The 17,458-nt window shown below is 38.5% G+C and overlaps 1 protein-coding gene across 11 annotated transcripts in view; it reads right to left on the bottom strand.

The window, feature by feature from the left end:
* MAGI2 (membrane associated guanylate kinase, WW and PDZ domain containing 2) overlaps positions 1 to 17,458 on the bottom strand; it is a 714,127-nt gene that overhangs the window by 231,890 nt on the left and 464,779 nt on the right. For all 11 annotated transcript variants that reach the window (XM_066182812.1, XM_066182813.1, XM_066182802.1 and 8 more), the window contains 2 exons: positions 10,278 to 10,493; positions 3,152 to 3,365 (listed from right to left, as the gene is read on the bottom strand). In XM_066182812.1, the coding sequence (XP_066038909.1) occupies positions 3,152 to 3,365; positions 10,278 to 10,493 (430 nt within the window). The remainder of the gene's footprint in view (positions 1 to 3,151; positions 3,366 to 10,277; positions 10,494 to 17,458) is intronic.

The following is a 17,458-nucleotide window of genomic DNA, read 5'->3' as shown; positions in this document are numbered from 1 at the left end:
ATTAACAAATAAATAATCCTGTCTATAGACAATTATCTTTCCCCTTATGAAATCACTTCCTCTCACTGTAAATGTGCCACATTATTCTGATGGCAGTTTTAGTAAGTGAGATCACATCTGAATTTTAGAGGTTAATTTGAGGTGAATGAATGAAAATGCTCTCCTGAAATCTAAGACCTTTGGGTATACCTGTGACAACCTGGAACTTGAGATCATTTAGTGTTTAAAGGCACAAGGCTTTAGTGTTTAAAGGCACAATTCACATGAGCCTCAAATAAAGCAATAAAGATGCTGCCTAGTGTGACTTTTTTTCCTACTCATTGTGATGTACACTTTAAAAATGTTTGGTTTTCATCTATTATTTAATAATCTAGTATAATCTTTACTACTGTTCAGGGAGATGTTGTTAGACAAATAGGTTTTTGTTGTCTTTTTATCTTTCCGTTTTTTTGTGAAAGCAAATGGAGTCTCTTCATGCCATTAACCAAAGTGACTTGTAAACAAAGAGGCAATTTAACAGCATCCCCACAGCATTACATTCCTACTTAACCCTGCGAAGACTGCAATGTGAAAACTCAAATGATCAGAGTTTTGCTAGGATTCTTGTAAATAATGTAGTATTTTTACAGACCTGTAATTGCACTTTTCTGTAAATGCATTGTTCAAGACTAGAATCCCAAAAGCAAGAAGCCCTTACAACAGCCCTCCAGCCCTCCAGTCTGCATCTCTGATTGATTTATTTGCTTTACATAACATTCAGTTAGTGGAAGCGAATGATGAGCTTTGTCAGAACTGCAGTGTGAACCAGAGCATTTCCAGGAAAGGAAGTAAGCTGTAACATCAAAGGAATTTGAGGAGTGCAATGGCTGCTCTGTAGAGTGTCAGGGCTATTTGCATTAACTGTATTTGTTACAAAATATATATTTATTTTCTGTTAAATTACCTACTGCAGTATTGACTACTCTCACAGTTTGGTGTGTTAGTGATCTACCCATCATCCTTTCCCATGTCCCCCAAATGTACCACACAATTTTGTCACAAGTAAAATAAAAGTGCTATATAATTCAGTTTGCTTTCTGTCAGAGCATTCAGTATGTGCAGAAAAATTAAATTTGGGAGTAAGGTAAGAAGGAAACAAGAATTTCAACTATCCCTGAGGTCATCCTAACTCTTGCTTGCTTGGATAAAAGTTATTATAATTATTCTTTTTCTAGAATAAGCATATTTTTGCCCTTTTCAGCAAACACACTTATGTTTTAATAGTTGCTGCTATTTTCAGCCTTGTATATGCCAGAAGCTATAGTTGGCCATGCCAGTATTCATTAAAAAGTCACATGCACAATCTTTATTCTTAACATTTGTTTACACTTCATGTGATAGTCACAACATTTTAAATTAAATACAGGATTTAATGCATAACTGACACCACCAAATGTTATTTTTACTTACTAATAATCAGAATAACAGATAATGCTCCTAACTGTGGCAGTTCCTTAAAGCAAACGTAAATGCTCCTTCTACCTCTGTAGTAGAGTTCTACTGATGAAAATGTTGGTTTTTCCATTCTCTTTTTTCTTTTGTGGAACACAGTGGTATACCAACTCAGAAACTTGCTGTATTTTTATCCTGGTAATATACATTGATCATAGAATCATAGAATGTGCCGAGTTGGAAGGGATCCATCAAGATCATCAAGTCCAACTCTTGGCCCTGTGCAGGACACTCCAATCACACCATGTGCCTGAGAGCATTGTCCAAACATCTTAATTCTGTCAGGCCTGGTGCTGTGACCAGTTTCCTGGGGAGCCTGTTCCAGCACCCAACCACCCTCTGTGCTGAAAAACTTTTTGCTGATATCCAATCTAAATGTCTCTGACTCAGCTTTAGGCCATTTCCTTGAGTCCTGTCCCTGGACCCAAGAGTGAAATTAGTGCCTACCCCTCCTCGTCCCCTTATGAGGAAGCTGCAGACTAGAATGGGTTCTCCCCCTGATGCCTTAAGTTTTAGCTTTCATATTTTTCAGATTCTGTGCTGCCTATTTGTGTAGTTCTGAGCCTCATATTCAGTGTTAGTAAGCTTTCTTCACAGGGTAGGTTGACAAAACAAACCCTGTTCCAGCTTGAGACCAAGGACAACTGTTACAAGTTTCAGGCCCAAAAGAGCATAAACAATGGAGGGCTGAGGGGAGAGAACAGGGAGGATGGTACTTCATAACCTGAAGCTGTAATTGGACAATAAACCCCGACAAGCAGATGGACCAAAACTTGTAAAAGTGTGAAACATCTTGACTGGTTGTCCATTTTGTGACCGTTTTGGGTCCACCTTGGGTGCAGCCCTGGCCAGGCTCTTGTACTGCCCTAGGTGTATTCTTTAAGGACTTTTTCATGAATACCTGCTTTATTCTCTTTGCTCTGTCCAGCCTCTGTTCCAGGCCAGCCTACCCAAGGCCTCACCCCCAGCGTCCTCTTTCCTGGGCTGAATAAACCCAGTGACCTCAGCTGCACCTCATAAGGCTTCCCCTCCAGACCCTTCACCATTCTCATGGCCCTCCTTTGAAAGCTCTCTTATGGCTTAATGAGAGCACAAAGAGCATAAAGAACTTTCATATCGATTACTTCCATGAGTTTACTAATTAGTAACAGGTATCTATAGTCTACCAACAGGGAAAAGTTTCTACACATAAATTCTCCTTGTAGTCCACTCATTTATTTTACTACTTCTATATACAGCATAGTCTCCCTCTACTGTTCATTAGCTAGTTTTTAGTACACTCATTTTCCCTTCCTTAACTGGCAAAAAGCTTCACGCTTTCCACCCCTGTCCACATAAGGAAAGACAAAACCAGTGATTGTGTTATTTTTCCAGCAGAAAGCACCAGAAGAGCAGGAAGGCCTTGCTTTCAACAGAAGAAAAAAAAAGCTTTAATTCCTGCTATCAAAGTAAGCAGATCAGTTACCTATCTTAAAACCCAGCAGGCTTCCATCTAAATCACTAATGCAGGAATTGCCACCAGTCCTCAGGAGTCCTGACAGCCAGAACATTCCTGCTGTTTTAATGAGGAGGAGTGCAATGCTCCGCTTCACCATACAAACCATTTTCCCACCCAGTTAAGTACAATACAGCTATTAAAAATAGAAGAAATAAGACTTACTCAATAAAGTAGACTTCCCCCTTTTCTGTATAAGCCATTTCCCAGTTATCAGGCAGTGGGCCCAAGTCATCATTCTCTTCAGGTTTACTCTGTTTTGTTACATCCGTATCCTCCTTCACTTCTTCAGGCTGACCATATCCTGGTGCAGGACAAGGCTGGGTGGTAGAAGCCTCACCCGAGACAGCTGTACTCTTCTCTTCATGTTCACTTGATTCTACAAGAGAAGAAAAATTACAGGCTTTGGATATTCACCTTAATGCTGAAGAATTTACTGAGTGCAATTCTCTGTGAACTGCAAGCCTTGAAATAAAGAGAAAAAAGTTCTTTGGTTTACAAAAGGGTCCCTCTGATGATGCATTTTATTTGGAACACAGTAAAAGAAAATAAAGCAAGAAAACCAAACTGAAACAAGAAACTAGTAAACCTCTATTATCTCTTGTCTTAACTATACTCATAAACACATATATATACACATTTAAAACAACTACCCCACTATTTTACTACAGACTACAGATCCTTTTCATGTAAAAAAAAATGTATATGCACTAATTGTTTTATCGGTATCCATATATCAAAGAAACCAATGACATCCATCAACTCAGCAATATATTAATCACAGAAAGTGGTTGTGATTTCATTGCCGATACGACCTGTGGGAGGCTTAGTTTCCCACAGCCAATACCAAATGCTTCAACATGTCAACACGGTAGTCTACAGTAAAGTTCAAGAAAATGACAATTTATTAAATGATCTAACAGTGCACCCAGAGCAAGGAACTATGCAGTACCTGTGTGAAACATGTAGGAAGGTGGAAGACAGCTTGGGTGAAATGTGCTAATTAGTAATGCTTAAAAAAGCAAGAAAAAAGAGGAACAAAAAATTAACAAAAACTGTTTATAAAGGCCTAGATTGTAATTAACCCACAGAACCAATACATGCAATATTATGGCAAGCAATGGTAAGAGAAAAAGTTTAGGAGAGCTAGTAAAGATTGAAGAAGCAATACTCAGAATGCAAGTACAAATTGTAATGAAAAAGAAAAATAGTAAATATAATCCAAGATAATTTTAATTAAGTCACAAATTTGCAATGATCTTCTATTTCAGACAGAATTGTACAAAAGGTGAAAACTAGATTAAATTCTTAAGGATGAACACAGAAAAACAACATGGGCATGTAACAGCAAAACAGAACTGTCAGTCTAGAAAGTGGGACAGAGTCAGGACATTAGGGCTAACAAGAAAACTTTCTCTAAGTGCAATAATAACAATATAATAATAATAATAATAATAATAATAATAATAATAATAATAATAATGCCAAAAGCAGACTCATTCTAATGTGTTGGAAGGAAAGTTAATAGTTTATGACGCATAAAAACCCCAAGGCAATTAGTGCTCTTTTTGCCTCAGCCACTAGTACAAAAAACCCACCTGTGATTAAATGACTAACATAATATCAGCAATAGGGCTAAAGAAGGTGGAGTGGGCTGAGAACAGATCAGATGAAACTTAGATTTACCAGGTGTTCTCAATAGGCAGAGCTGGACGAAGTGGAACCTAGGATAAAGGTAAGCGGATTCATGGCAAGTAACAGCAACACCTTCCAGGCTTCATGGGGACAAGAAACTTGGAAAGGACAAACACAACCCTGGTTTCAGCAAGGTATCTATGATTTAGTTTTTGGATAGCTTTATATTCTTAATTTCTGAGTACTTAAGCTTCCTCTGAAATGATTTGCTCAATTCGTCCATTTTGTCCTTTTATAAAAATAAAAATGGAGGAGGAAGACCCATGAAACTGTAACTGCACATCTTTCTTGTTTTAATTCCTAGGATTGGCAGTAAGAATCAAACCACCTACATGTAAACTCTTCAGAGGCTATAAATATTTGTCAAGACTTTTCAGGAAGAAATTGTGTCAAACTAATCTTTTTTCTTTACATGATATAGTAAAAGGTGCTGCCTCTTGGGGATAAATGGTATATACAGCTTTCATGATCTTAAAAAATACTTTTGACACTGACACATCAATCCTTCAGAATAACATGAAAAAAACCCCAGATCCAACCTTGGGAAAGGTAATCTACAGCTCTACATCCACATGCAGCTCATGTTGCTAAATTTTAATTCATGCTTGAATTATGTGGAATTGCAATCATTTTAATGCTGTTTGAAAACATGAATCTAACTGTCTATAGCATTTTCAAATCTGTAAAAGCTTCCTGCAAAGCAGAGATGATATATGGTCCCCACTTCCCCTGAGAACAGGACAATGTAATAATTGCTGAAAAATTTTTGGAGTCTTTTGTTCTTATCTTTGCAAAGCAAAAGTCTTAATCTGTTTCAGGCATTATTAATAGATCTGTGAGTTATATTTCTGAGGCTGCCTGCAGTCTTGACCACATTTCTACTACAGGAAGGAAGGCACGCAGATTGAAATGAATATAAGACATAAGGCCACGTGGCAGATATGACCACAGTAGAACAGATTCATTTGGGGCACAGGTGCATCACATACAATGACTATTGATCAACCAGTTCGTCTGATAGAGCACAGATGTGGTGACACTGCTGTGTCCTGGGATTTTGCCATGATATCTCTAATATTTGTTCTTCCTCAAGATCTTATTTTTAACAGGTCTGATGGGTCAGATTCATGATTTTCAATAACTATATTAACAAATCCCAGCCATCATGATGACAGGAAAAAAAAAACCCTGTGAAAATTGTTTCTATTATTTACAGTCTAATTCTTGAAATTTACCATCTAAACACATTAAGGGGACCATGTCACTTTATTCCTTTATTTTAGTGCTGCAGATTATTCATGCAGAGAAATTCAAAAACGTAGTCTCTTCATCCAAAGGAACCAACTGACCCAAGTAATATCAGCAAAGAAAAAAAAAAGTATTATTAAATACTAATTTATGGGGTGGTTTTAGCAGTTCTGAATAAAAATATTTCATTTCTTTGTACCTTTATTGTATCAATTGTCTAATTTCTTAAATTCTGTACAGAAAAGAACCCATCCTTTTAAAATAACTGTTGGATACAAGAGTAGTTTAACTCATGTTTGTCAATATATATGTGAGTTTTCTTGTAAAGAAATAACCTTGCAGCCTTGGAGTTTTTCCCTTTCCCATAGTGCTGAAGCCATGTTCAGGGCTCGGTGCTTTGGTATGTAGGCACCTCTCCCACAGACTCCTGTCACAGTGGGAACCAGGAGCTGACCTGGGCAAGGAAAGCAAGAGTCATGAGAAGAGGGTATTGTGTGGGTCACAGGATGTGATCTAGTTGTGATAAATGGAGTTTAAAGAATGCACCTAGAAAAATCAATGGATACCAACTTTTGTATGTTTTTAAATCTCATGGCTGTTGGAAGCTTTGTATCTTGTTTTCATGCCTCTGGCTGTCTTTGCTGTGTAATAATAAAACAATGAACTCAACCTGTTGCCTGGGACTAGTGCACTTTGCATGATGATTGATGGCATTGGGACTCTGGTCTTTTGCTCATTCCTAAGGCCTGGAATGATAATTTTGAAACTTTATGTCATATCTTATGCCTCAATTAATTTGAGCCTGACAGAACTTCATTCTCTGGGTGCAACTTATCACTGCTCAAGTACTGTCAGAATAATGCACATACATAAGCATGCTTTCAATGTTAAAGTGATTCTTCTGGAGTTTGGATGATAAACTTCATCAGTCAGCAGTGGAAAACAAATGTGACATGACCAGCACAGTGCCAAATACTGATGCTGGATGTGAAGGAGACCGACTCAATCCATCGCAGACATAAACATTGACAGCAGTAAAAACTGCTGAATGTCTGACAAGTTTCTGGTTACAATTTGATCAAGCATCCTTTTACCTCTTTGGTCAAAGTATCAGTTTTGCAGAAATCATTAATTTCAACACAGCATCCTTCAGGAAAGTCTTCTCAGGTGCAATATCTCTCACCCAGTAATGAGGACAACTGCACTAAGTGTAAGAAACCCAGTACTAGACTTGCCCATCTTAACAGTTAACCTACAGATTATGCCTCTCATATGTACCTTGGAAAATAGTAAGGTTCTTTATTTATATTTAGCCATTTAGGCTTTTCTGTATCTGCAGGCTGAATTAATCATTCTAAATTGTAGAGGTCATCCCCTAAAATGTGTATCTAAGGCAGCTATGCTCTCTTACACTTCAAATTTTTTTTCTTATTATTTTATATCAACAGATCAGAGACAAATAGCTCAAACAAAAAAGTAAGGTATTTAGGCATATAATTTACTAAAGCTGGATGAGATACATCCCACCTCCCAAATCATACTATTTTGTCCTGAGAGAATTTGATCCAGGATGAATGACAGAGAGCACTCCATCCTAAAAGGGCCAAAAGCCCCATCTTGAAGCACTGAGGAGGATTCCTGGTGGCTTCTGGGCTGAGGACAGGTGACACAAATCAGAAAGAATAAACATTTTGGGCAGACAATTATAGTCACTTTGTCCATATAGAGGTGTCTCAGGGAAATTTGATAGATTTGAAGCAAGGCATATGCAAGGTATTAACAAAAAATTGCAAAAGCTCAACACTTGCACAGATTATGCCAACAGACAATGAAAAGTTGCCTGAAAATTCAGACCAAAAGCACAAAGATCTCTGTAACCACAGATATCGCTTAATTGGTCTGATAAGGATGGGTTTCTTTTCTTCAGAATCATCTCAGATCTGCTACAATTTCAGCCTCATGGTCCTATGTGTTAGAGCGGTCCTTTGAGTTGACAGGCTCAGATATGCAGTTAATAAGCCATTAAATTGCTGAGCATCTATAAAAAATGAACCAATGTTTCAGATGTCCCAGGAGTCTTTTAATTAATAAAAGCCTCCTCCTGGAAGTGAAGTATTTAAAATAGAACACACTTTCTAAAAGAATTGGCAATAACAAATGTCCTACCTTTGCTGATTCTTTATAAAAACTAAAATGCTCTCTCCACCAAGACTTTAAAAATAAATAAATTAATTAAAATATTCTCTTTTTCCTGATTGTTTAGAGACACAAACTACTAATGCAGTGACATTTTAGAGGTGACTAAGCCTCTCTCAGTTCACAGAGAAAATGACTGCAGTAACCGGGTCTGTGGGAGCCACACTGCCCAACAAAGGCAACACAGCATGTATGTACAGAGCTGCTTTGCTCCAATCCCCAAAGTCCTCAATCAGTGTGACTGAACAACAAAACCCTGCTTATAAAACCATGAGAGCCAACACAGGCACTGCTTGTTCTGCTGGCCACACCGACAGGATTTACTTAGGGGGGGAGAGGAGGGGGAAGGGGAAGGCTGTCTTACACCCATGCTCATGTATTTCATTTTGTTACACAGCACATGCCAGTGCCTGCTTCTTGGGTGCTGCCTAGTCATTGTTCACGCAGAAATTGCCTGGGAGAAGCATATTATAGGTGTAGAATTCAAGGAAAAATGCAGGTAAATATTGCCTCTTGATCCACTTGGAGCTGAAACACATTGTCCTGGAAATTGCACCTCAGCAATGGTCCCTTATGTGGCACATTTCGAATAACTACAAAGAATGATCTTTCTAACGATTTCTACAATACACATCAGAGACCAAATCCTGCCTTTGCCTCCTTCTCTGTGGAAGTATCCTGGCAACAGCAGCAGCGCTGATGTTAGAATCCCTGGGCTTCATCCTTTCCTGCTTAGCTGTGCAGGGGAGGCACTTAGAGCCAGAGCAATGCCAACAGATGCACTCCTGTGTGGAAGGGATGAGCAAGCCTTGTGCAGCATGTGGTGGCAGTGGCCAGGGAGCAATACTGCAGCCCTTTGGAGAGCCAAGGGGAAGAACCAGACCCACCATCACCCCACTGCTCCTGGACACCCCTGGTAGATGGGGATGGATCCTCCACAGGAATTTCCCCTTAATATGTAATGTTAGGCAATAGCTAAAGAAAAGCATGCAGCAAAACCATTCTGCATGGGAAGATATCAAATTCACTATACTTTGTAATGAAGCAGGAACTTAAAGGGTATATATAGACTTTGCAGTATGAAAATCCTTCTACAGAGCTTAGAAGATTAGGTAATGGATTTTTTGTTTCACAGTAACCTATACATTTAGAGAACTTGTAATATTTCATTTTATGTTCTCATCCATGCGATTGTCACCAGACTTCTTCAACTATCTGTTTCTGAATTTCTAAGTTCACCAAAAAGAATTTACAGCATTATTTCTCAGACATATAAAAATCTGAATTCTTTAATTTTCTACATGAACAACAGCAAAATAATTTCTTAAATTCTATTTCTGGATAAGAATGATTAAATTCTGTAGAATATTGTCTTGCTGAGAGGTTGAGGTGAAGTTGATTACCTGCTTCAGGATAGGCTGGAGTGCTCTCACTCAAGATACCAGTCAGTACCCAGAACCCTTTCTTTTTCTGAAGCACTGTGATCCAAGCAGTAAAACAACAATTGTCTTTTAGGATTTGACATCTGAAACCCTTATCAGCTTTACACAGGCTCTGAAACATTCCTGAAAAGTCTCCTCCAGGTAGTATTGCCAGCTAAGTTTTAATGCCACTCACACAATTTGTTAATGTGGTGACTTTAGCCTTCAACTTTATTGCCGAGTCTTCATGACAGTTTACAAAAGTACATTTCATAAAGTGCTGAACAATCTTCTGAGTGTCATCATTTGAGAACAAGAAAACCCAAAACACAGAGACTATTTATTTGGACAAATTGCAGTTCTCTAGACTCCCTCTATAGTCAACAGAGAGGAACAGGAATTTGTGAATAATTTCCTAACCTAGAAATCTAAACCAGGTCACAATCCATGCTCAGAAAGAAGGTATTTTTCTCTTTGGTCTATAAAGAGGGCTCAAAGAGACTAGTTCAGAGAAAGAAATCTTTACAGTAGCTGAGGTAAGTGAGATGTCTCCCCAAAGTAGAGGTTAAGTAATTTCTTTAGGCTTCAGAAAAATCCTAATATTCAGGATTCCTGCCTTTCCCTCTTGCAAGAATATCCTTACCTGAACATGCAAATTCTCACTACAGAAGGAGGTAACTGAGACCTGTGAATAACAGAAACTCACTGCAAAGTAAGAAGGAAGAACAGACCTGGTGTTACTGTCACGTCATTTCCATTGACCACAGGTCTTTCTTCCTCTTCTTCCTCTGGTGGTTCAATGCCTGTCTTCTCCATATTGCTCACAGACTTATTCCTTTTACGTTTGCCTTCAGCCCCGGGAGTGGCACCTGGGAGGATCTGGTCTGTCACATTTAACAGCAACGGAGCCGGTTCTGCTGGAGGCTTCGGAGTGCCGTAATAGTTGTCTGGAAAGAAAAGAAAAGGAATAACTCATAAGATTGCAGAAATACACAGGATGCTGCTGCTGCTTCTTTTGTCCAAGGTTAATGGATGCGTGAGGTAGGATCTGGCTCATCAGCTAAAATAAAGAAGAGTTCAAAATGTTTTCTGCAAAATCGAATGTTTACCTTTCCTGAAATGGTAATTAATTTTCATGGTGGCAGCACAAGTGATTCAATCATGCTTACAAACATGTATCTTATTAACAATGACTGAAACTATAACAGGTTAAATTTACATTCCTCTCATCCAAATACCTGACCAACTAGTAGTCTACCAAGGCTGTTCTCTTATTTCAAATAATTAGTTAGGACAACTTAGTTTTGCAACATTTATGCCACAAAACAAGAGCTCCTTAAGAATCAAAATTATGATAAGAATATTGATTGTTATTTCATTTTTTATTTCATATTTCTCACCTGCTTATAAAGTAAAAAAATAATCCAATGATTCAGGGATTTGCAGTTTTCAGTAACACTTTCACTATCTTGTTTTTCATATTTGTCAAATTTTTGCTATTCATGCCTTCAAGATTTGTAATAGTTAACGCTAATATATTTTCAAAGAAAGTTGAAACCTTATGCTTTAGGGCTTAACATTATCTCAAAGTACTAAGGAATTCTGAGAAGACTTAAGGTGGCTGACAGATTACCCTCTATTTGCGTTTCCTGAAATTTCTGGCAACTTCCTCTGAGTCATCCACTTTCAGTCAGAAGGATTATTAGATTAGATGGACTACGGTCCCATCTTATCTATCAATATCTGTATGTTTGCATTTCTAGCACATCTGATCTCAAAATTAGTGCCTTACTGATACCACAAATTTTTCTTTAAAAATATGGTTAAAACTGGATCAGTAACATAATTAATATTTTAAAAAGCATGTGCTTTCTAGAAAGAAACATAAATAATAATATAAGATGTAAAGATGAAAATATGGGGTTTATGCAGTTATGCTTTTTCATCAGTAAGCTGTATTGAAGGGCAATAAACATGTTCCTTTTACAAGCAGATTTACAGCAATTATTATGGGAAACTAAAGATACTGTCCAGGTATGAGAAACTTTCCCCCCCTCTCACCTCTCCCTGCTTTCTCCCCCCCAGAAAAAAAAAGAAAAAAAAAAAAAAAAAGAAAAAAAAAGTGCACTTCTGTGAGCATATCAAGCTGGTAACAATATTTGTAGACCTTATCACCATTTTTAAATTTCTTATCCCACTATTTAGGAATTCTGTATGTTCAAATAGCAGTAGCAACCATCAATATTATTGTAACCACACATAGGCATCACAAAAATAAATGTATATGTTATACATACACAGTAAACCCTCATAAAATACATTTTGCAGGCAGAGTAAAAGTTATTACTGGAACTTGTATTTCTGTGTCTTTCCAAGGACTTAAAATGTTCAGCCACATGACCATCTCAAAACAGGCAAGTAACTGAACAGCCTTGCAACTTCCGAATACTCAATGAATTTTTCACAGCAGTTTAGCAAAACAATATTAATAACAGATGTTTCTCTAATTGTAATACACAGTAAAAATGTACAGTGTTAAATGACATAGTCACTCTGGACTTAGGGATGTCTGAAACTTTGACTCACTGCAGATTTTCTTTGGATTTTGTGAGATGGCAGCAGGTTTAACCAAGAGCCCCAGTAGGGCATTGAGATGTGGCTCTGTAGGGGTGACTGTAGGAGCTCTCTGACTGCCAGAGTTAAAGCAGGGGAGAAGGATTTGGGGTCTAAGGAGGAGAAAGGAGATCTATGTTGATCCACTCACAAAACTGTGTCTCCAAAAAAGTCAAGATCAGATCTATTTGCAGTCCAATTTCTATGCTCTGACAATACAGGCTGTTTTGAGAGTATCTGAAAACCAACAGTGCTCAGTTGGAAGTCTACTTTTGTATTGCTCCAAGCTCATGTTACCTTTATTGGTGAGACTGTGTGTCTGAAATATCACACATATTGAAAAAAGGATTCCTCAATTAAAAAGGCTCCCTGGCCTAAGACATTTTGCCAGTCTCAACCAGTGCCTCAGAGGCCTTAAAGCTGACAAAGCTTTTCAAATATGCACTGCTTTCCACTGATTCTATCCATATCAGAAGATATATCCCAGGGATATTGTACTAGTGTGACACAAACTGTGAAACCAAAGTGAAGTACCTTGGCTTATTTCCTTTGTTCTTAGTTTTGTCATTGTCACACAAAATTGAGTGCAGTAGTAATTAGCAGTAAGGCTAATATCCTGAATAGTAGATGAGGTGTTTTAACAGAAAGACACTCTCATGTTATTTTAAAATATTAGACAGTTTTTCACTTTGACTGACTGCATTAGTGAGAAATAGAGATGAAATTCACCAAAAGAAAAAAAAATCTATGTATATCACATCTACAAAAATATAAGAAAAAATTGCACATGTAAGATCAGGGGCCAAAGAGAATTTAACTCATTCTGTTTCAAACAGAAAACACTGCATAATTTCCAACTTCTGTCTTATAACACTTTATGTGCTTTATGATCCAGTAACCAATGATTTGAAAGTGCTCTTTTAAAAGGAATTATTAAAAAAAAAAGAAAAAAGAAAAAAAAAAAGAAGTGTACTAGAAGAAAACATAAAATCCCATGCTCATTGGCAGTCAGAAAAAACAGCAGTTAGGAGTTTTTTTTTAAAAAATGAATGGAGCACAAAACAGAAAACACCTTTATAGCACTATACAAAACCACACAGTACCCTCTTTTTTGTATATTGCCTGCTGTTCTGGTACTTGCCTCACAAAAATTACATGGGGGAACTAAAGAAGGGCAATTAAAGCTTTGAACTGCTTAAATTGAGTTTGAGTTTTCAGCCTGGAAATGGGACAGCTGAGGGGGGATATGGCAGATATGTATAAAAAACAGGACAACCCTGGGAAAGTGCCTAGAAAACCAATGAATGGGCGCTTGGCTGCCCACTACTTGAGAACAAGAGCATGCCCAATGAAATTAGCAGGTTTAAAACAAACAAAAGAAGTGGGGTTGTTTTTACACAGCATAAGAGAATAGTGGCATTCACTGTCAGATGCTGCTAGTATCATAAATGCAGTTAAAAAGCAATTATGCAAAGTCATAGAAAAAAAAAAGACCATGAAAGCCGATTAAATATAAAGGTACAAATTCTGAATCAAGAGTTCCATACAATCAGATTGGTAGACTGCAGAATGTAACCCTCCATGCTTTCCATGTTCTTGTATTTTATGCCTTAACATCTTACAGGTCTCTTCCAATCTCAGTGATTCTGGGGCAGTAGTAGAGACATTTTCCCTCCATTTGACTAAGTGCAGCTGCTCTTTACTCAGGTATCTCCTTGTTGTACTCAAAAAAAAAAATGTGTGTGCACTCACCTGCCAACCCTGCACAGTCAAGAGGTGAGTTTAAGCCTAAGTGAAGTTCTTCGTGCTGGGCCTGAATCAAACCCTCTGTGCAGACAGGCAGTGCAGAAAAAGCACCACTGCTGGATCCATCTGGCTGCTACAACTGATTGCTTCAGTGCTCCCAGCTGGTTCTGAGTGCAGCTGAATACTGAAGATGGTCTGGCCTGACTTGGCTGCCAAAGCAGCTTGGAAGCCATGGCACAGCGACAATTATTACCAATCCCTTGCCACCCCTGAGCTGTATGAACCCTTATAAGCACCCTGATTCTCCAAGGAAGAGTCAGACAAATTAATGGATAGGCTTGCTCTGATGACAGAGGCCAGATCAGGAAGTCAGAAAGTCACAAGAAGCAGAAAAATGAGGAAATAAGGAGGACGAAACAACTTACTTTTTTTCCTAAACTTTAGTTCACCTATGTCAGGATGTAATAAGACTTATTTTATCGATAAAGTGTTTGATGATAAAGCAATATCCTTACTTGCTTCCTGAGAAAAGGTAAGCCTTTGCGGAAGAAAAAAGAGCATTCTGGTGGTAGTAAAGAAGCAGAAAAATCCTCTTGCTGAAATGATAACAAGACTCACATATACTGACAGTGTCCATACTGATGTGCTTGACACCCAGCAACCCCAGTTACTCGGTACAGTTATAAATGTGTCTCCCATCTTGTGCTCTACTTTGTGCTTCATTGCAGGGACTAACCTACAAGCATTTTCCTCTGCCTGACCTTCCCAGTCCCTCTCCCCTTCTGTGAGGAAAGATCCAAAATGCAGCACAGAGTGGACATCTCCGCTTCTGGAACAAGAAGGGAGAGGAAGGGATTTGTGCCAGGTCTGCACTCCAGGCTGTGGAGGAGCACGTGCTCCTTTAGCCCCTGGGCCAGGCCAGCCTGAGCCATCAGGTTGTGGAGAAAGGGGATCCTTGCTGAGAGCATCCTTTGCTCCTGAAGCTCCACTGATCTCATCTAAGAAATTAAAAACTCTAGTTTAAAAATATAAGTGTTACGAAAAGTTAAAATAGTGATGAGGAATTAGGAAATTATAGTAAAATGAACAACCAGACAGAAAACAAGAGGTGTGACAGAGCCAGATGCTTTTAGGATGAATACTTCAGCTGTGGTGTGACTCACATTCTGAGCCCAGAGCAGAGACACATTCCTTTTCACACTTATTTTTACAGTGGGATGAAACAATATCCAGCTACAAATACACACCTGCCTCTGCTTATTCAGCACCCTCATTTAGATTGATCTGGGGTTTTTTTTGTTTATACAGCTTTGAATTGCTGAAGTATCAGTCAAAATTATGTGAGTCAGCCACAACTCTAGGAAATGAAAGACAAACCTTACTTTTCAGTTATGAGAACAATAACTGCAAATGTTATGATGAATATTAAACCTCTACATATTTGCTTTTGTGATTACTGATAATAAATTAAGGGGAAGTACTCTTAAGTCTAATTGTTGCCTAGATTTAAGTTACATTTGATATTTTAACAGTTCATGAACAAATGGAAACGTAATCGATTACAATGGCATAGAGTTTTAGGTAAGCAGAAATGAGTTTAATTTTTAATAAAATAATAATGTGAACAAATATGAATATTTTATAATTTGATTAAAAGAAGATGGCTGAATTTATTTATGACTAGAAGCCAACTGCATACAACAAGAAGCATCTGTTCATGATTTATATCTGTTAACAATCAGTATCCAGATGAAGACTGGTGACAAATGGTGTCCCTCAGGGGTCCATATAGGGAAAAATAGTGCTTAATATCTTCATCAGTGACATCACCAGTGAACTGTGTGTACTCTCAGCATATTTGCAGATGACACCAAGCTGAGTGGTTTGGTGGCACCTGAAGAACAGGATGCCATCCAAAGGGACCTGGAAAAGCTCCAGATGTGGGTCCAGGAGCCACTGGAGGTTTAACAAGACCAACTGCAAGGTGCTGCACCTGGGGTGGGGCAATCCCAATGTCAGCACAGGTGGGGGATGAACAGGTTGAGAGCAGCCCTGTCAAGAAGGACTTAGATGTGCTGGTGGGAGAAAATCTGGACATGACCTGGCAATGTGCATTCACAGCCCAGACAACCAACTGGATCCTGGGGTGCATCCAAAACAGTGTGGACAGCAGGGCAAGGGAGGGGATTCTGCCCCTCTCCTCTGCTCTGCTGAGACCCCACCTGCAGTGCTGCATCCAGCCCTGGGATTCTCGGCACAAGAAAGACATGGTCCTGTTGAAGCAAGTCCAGAGGAGGGACACAAAAGTGATGCACCACTCCATGAGTGCAGGCTGAAAGTTGGTTTTGTTCATGCTGGAGAAGAGAGGACTCCAGGGAGGCCTTTTTGTGGCCAGTCAGTACCTAAAGGGGGCTTAAAAGGATGACTTTTTAGAAATACATGTTGCAATAGGACAAGGAATAATGACTTCATAGTAAAAGAAGGTAGATTCAGACTCAATAATAAGGAAGACATTTCATAAGGTGACATTTTTCACCATAATAAAGTGTATAAGAATACACCTTATTGTAAGGATAGTGAAACACTGGAAGTTTTCCAGAGATGTCCCACACCTGAAAACATTTAAGGTCAGCTTGAACAAGGCTCTGAGTGTTTTAGCTGAAAATGTCCTTGCTCATTTAAGTGGGTTGGACTAGATGACCATTAAAAGTCCTTTCCAACTCAAACTATTCTATGATTCTATGAAAATCAATGATCTTTTCATAACAAGATACTTATTTCTTAACCTGCTTTGGAGTCTGCAAATGCACTGTTATGGTCTATATTCACTCTACCTGGCTCTAAGTGTTTCACTGATGTAGGGTTTAATTCGTATCAAGTAAAGCAAGCATCTTCCAGGAAGTGCTTAAAAAAATATCTCCATCTATAATGACCCCCAAGCCCTGGGACATCAAGCTGATGTCTGCTGCCGTAGGGTCTACACCCTATGCATTTTTGGGATGTAAATTTAAGTGTAACTTTCTGTTAACGTCCAGAAGACAGCAAGAAAACAAGCTCATGGTTTTGATATTGTTTAGGGCAGGCTCAACACACTGGCAATATAGCCAGCAGGGTACCACCATATGAGGTTGGTAGTCTTTCAAATTTTGTGTGAAGTTTTCCTGGACAACGTATCCCAGGAATATGGGTTGCAGATATCTTCTTTGAAGGATTTAGTATTAAAACCATGGAATTGTTAAGACTGCAAGAAACCTCTAAGATCATCGATATAACTGTTAACACTGCCTTGTTCACCTCTAACCCTGTCCCTAAGTGCCACAATTACAAATTTATTGTACATTTTCAGGGACAGCGATTCAACCCCTTTCCTGAGCATAATTTGCATGCAATAGATGTCAAAGACAAGAAGGAATTCTTAAATGCAGGTTCTGTGGACTTTCATGAACCAAGCATGGGGTACTACCATGCTCGCACTTCACTGTGCACACACATTACTTTGCCACAGATGTGTGTCCAATCAATTGTCACCTTCTTATGAAATCAATTTATTCTA

This window comes from Chamaea fasciata, unplaced genomic scaffold (genome assembly GCF_029207755.1).
Source record: "Chamaea fasciata isolate MVZ Bird 193981 ecotype frontalis unplaced genomic scaffold, bChaFas1.0.hap1 SCAF_5, whole genome shotgun sequence".
Classification (NCBI taxonomy): domain Eukaryota; kingdom Metazoa; phylum Chordata; class Aves; order Passeriformes; family Sylviidae; genus Chamaea; species Chamaea fasciata.
This window is presented reverse-complemented; position numbering and strand designations above follow the sequence as displayed.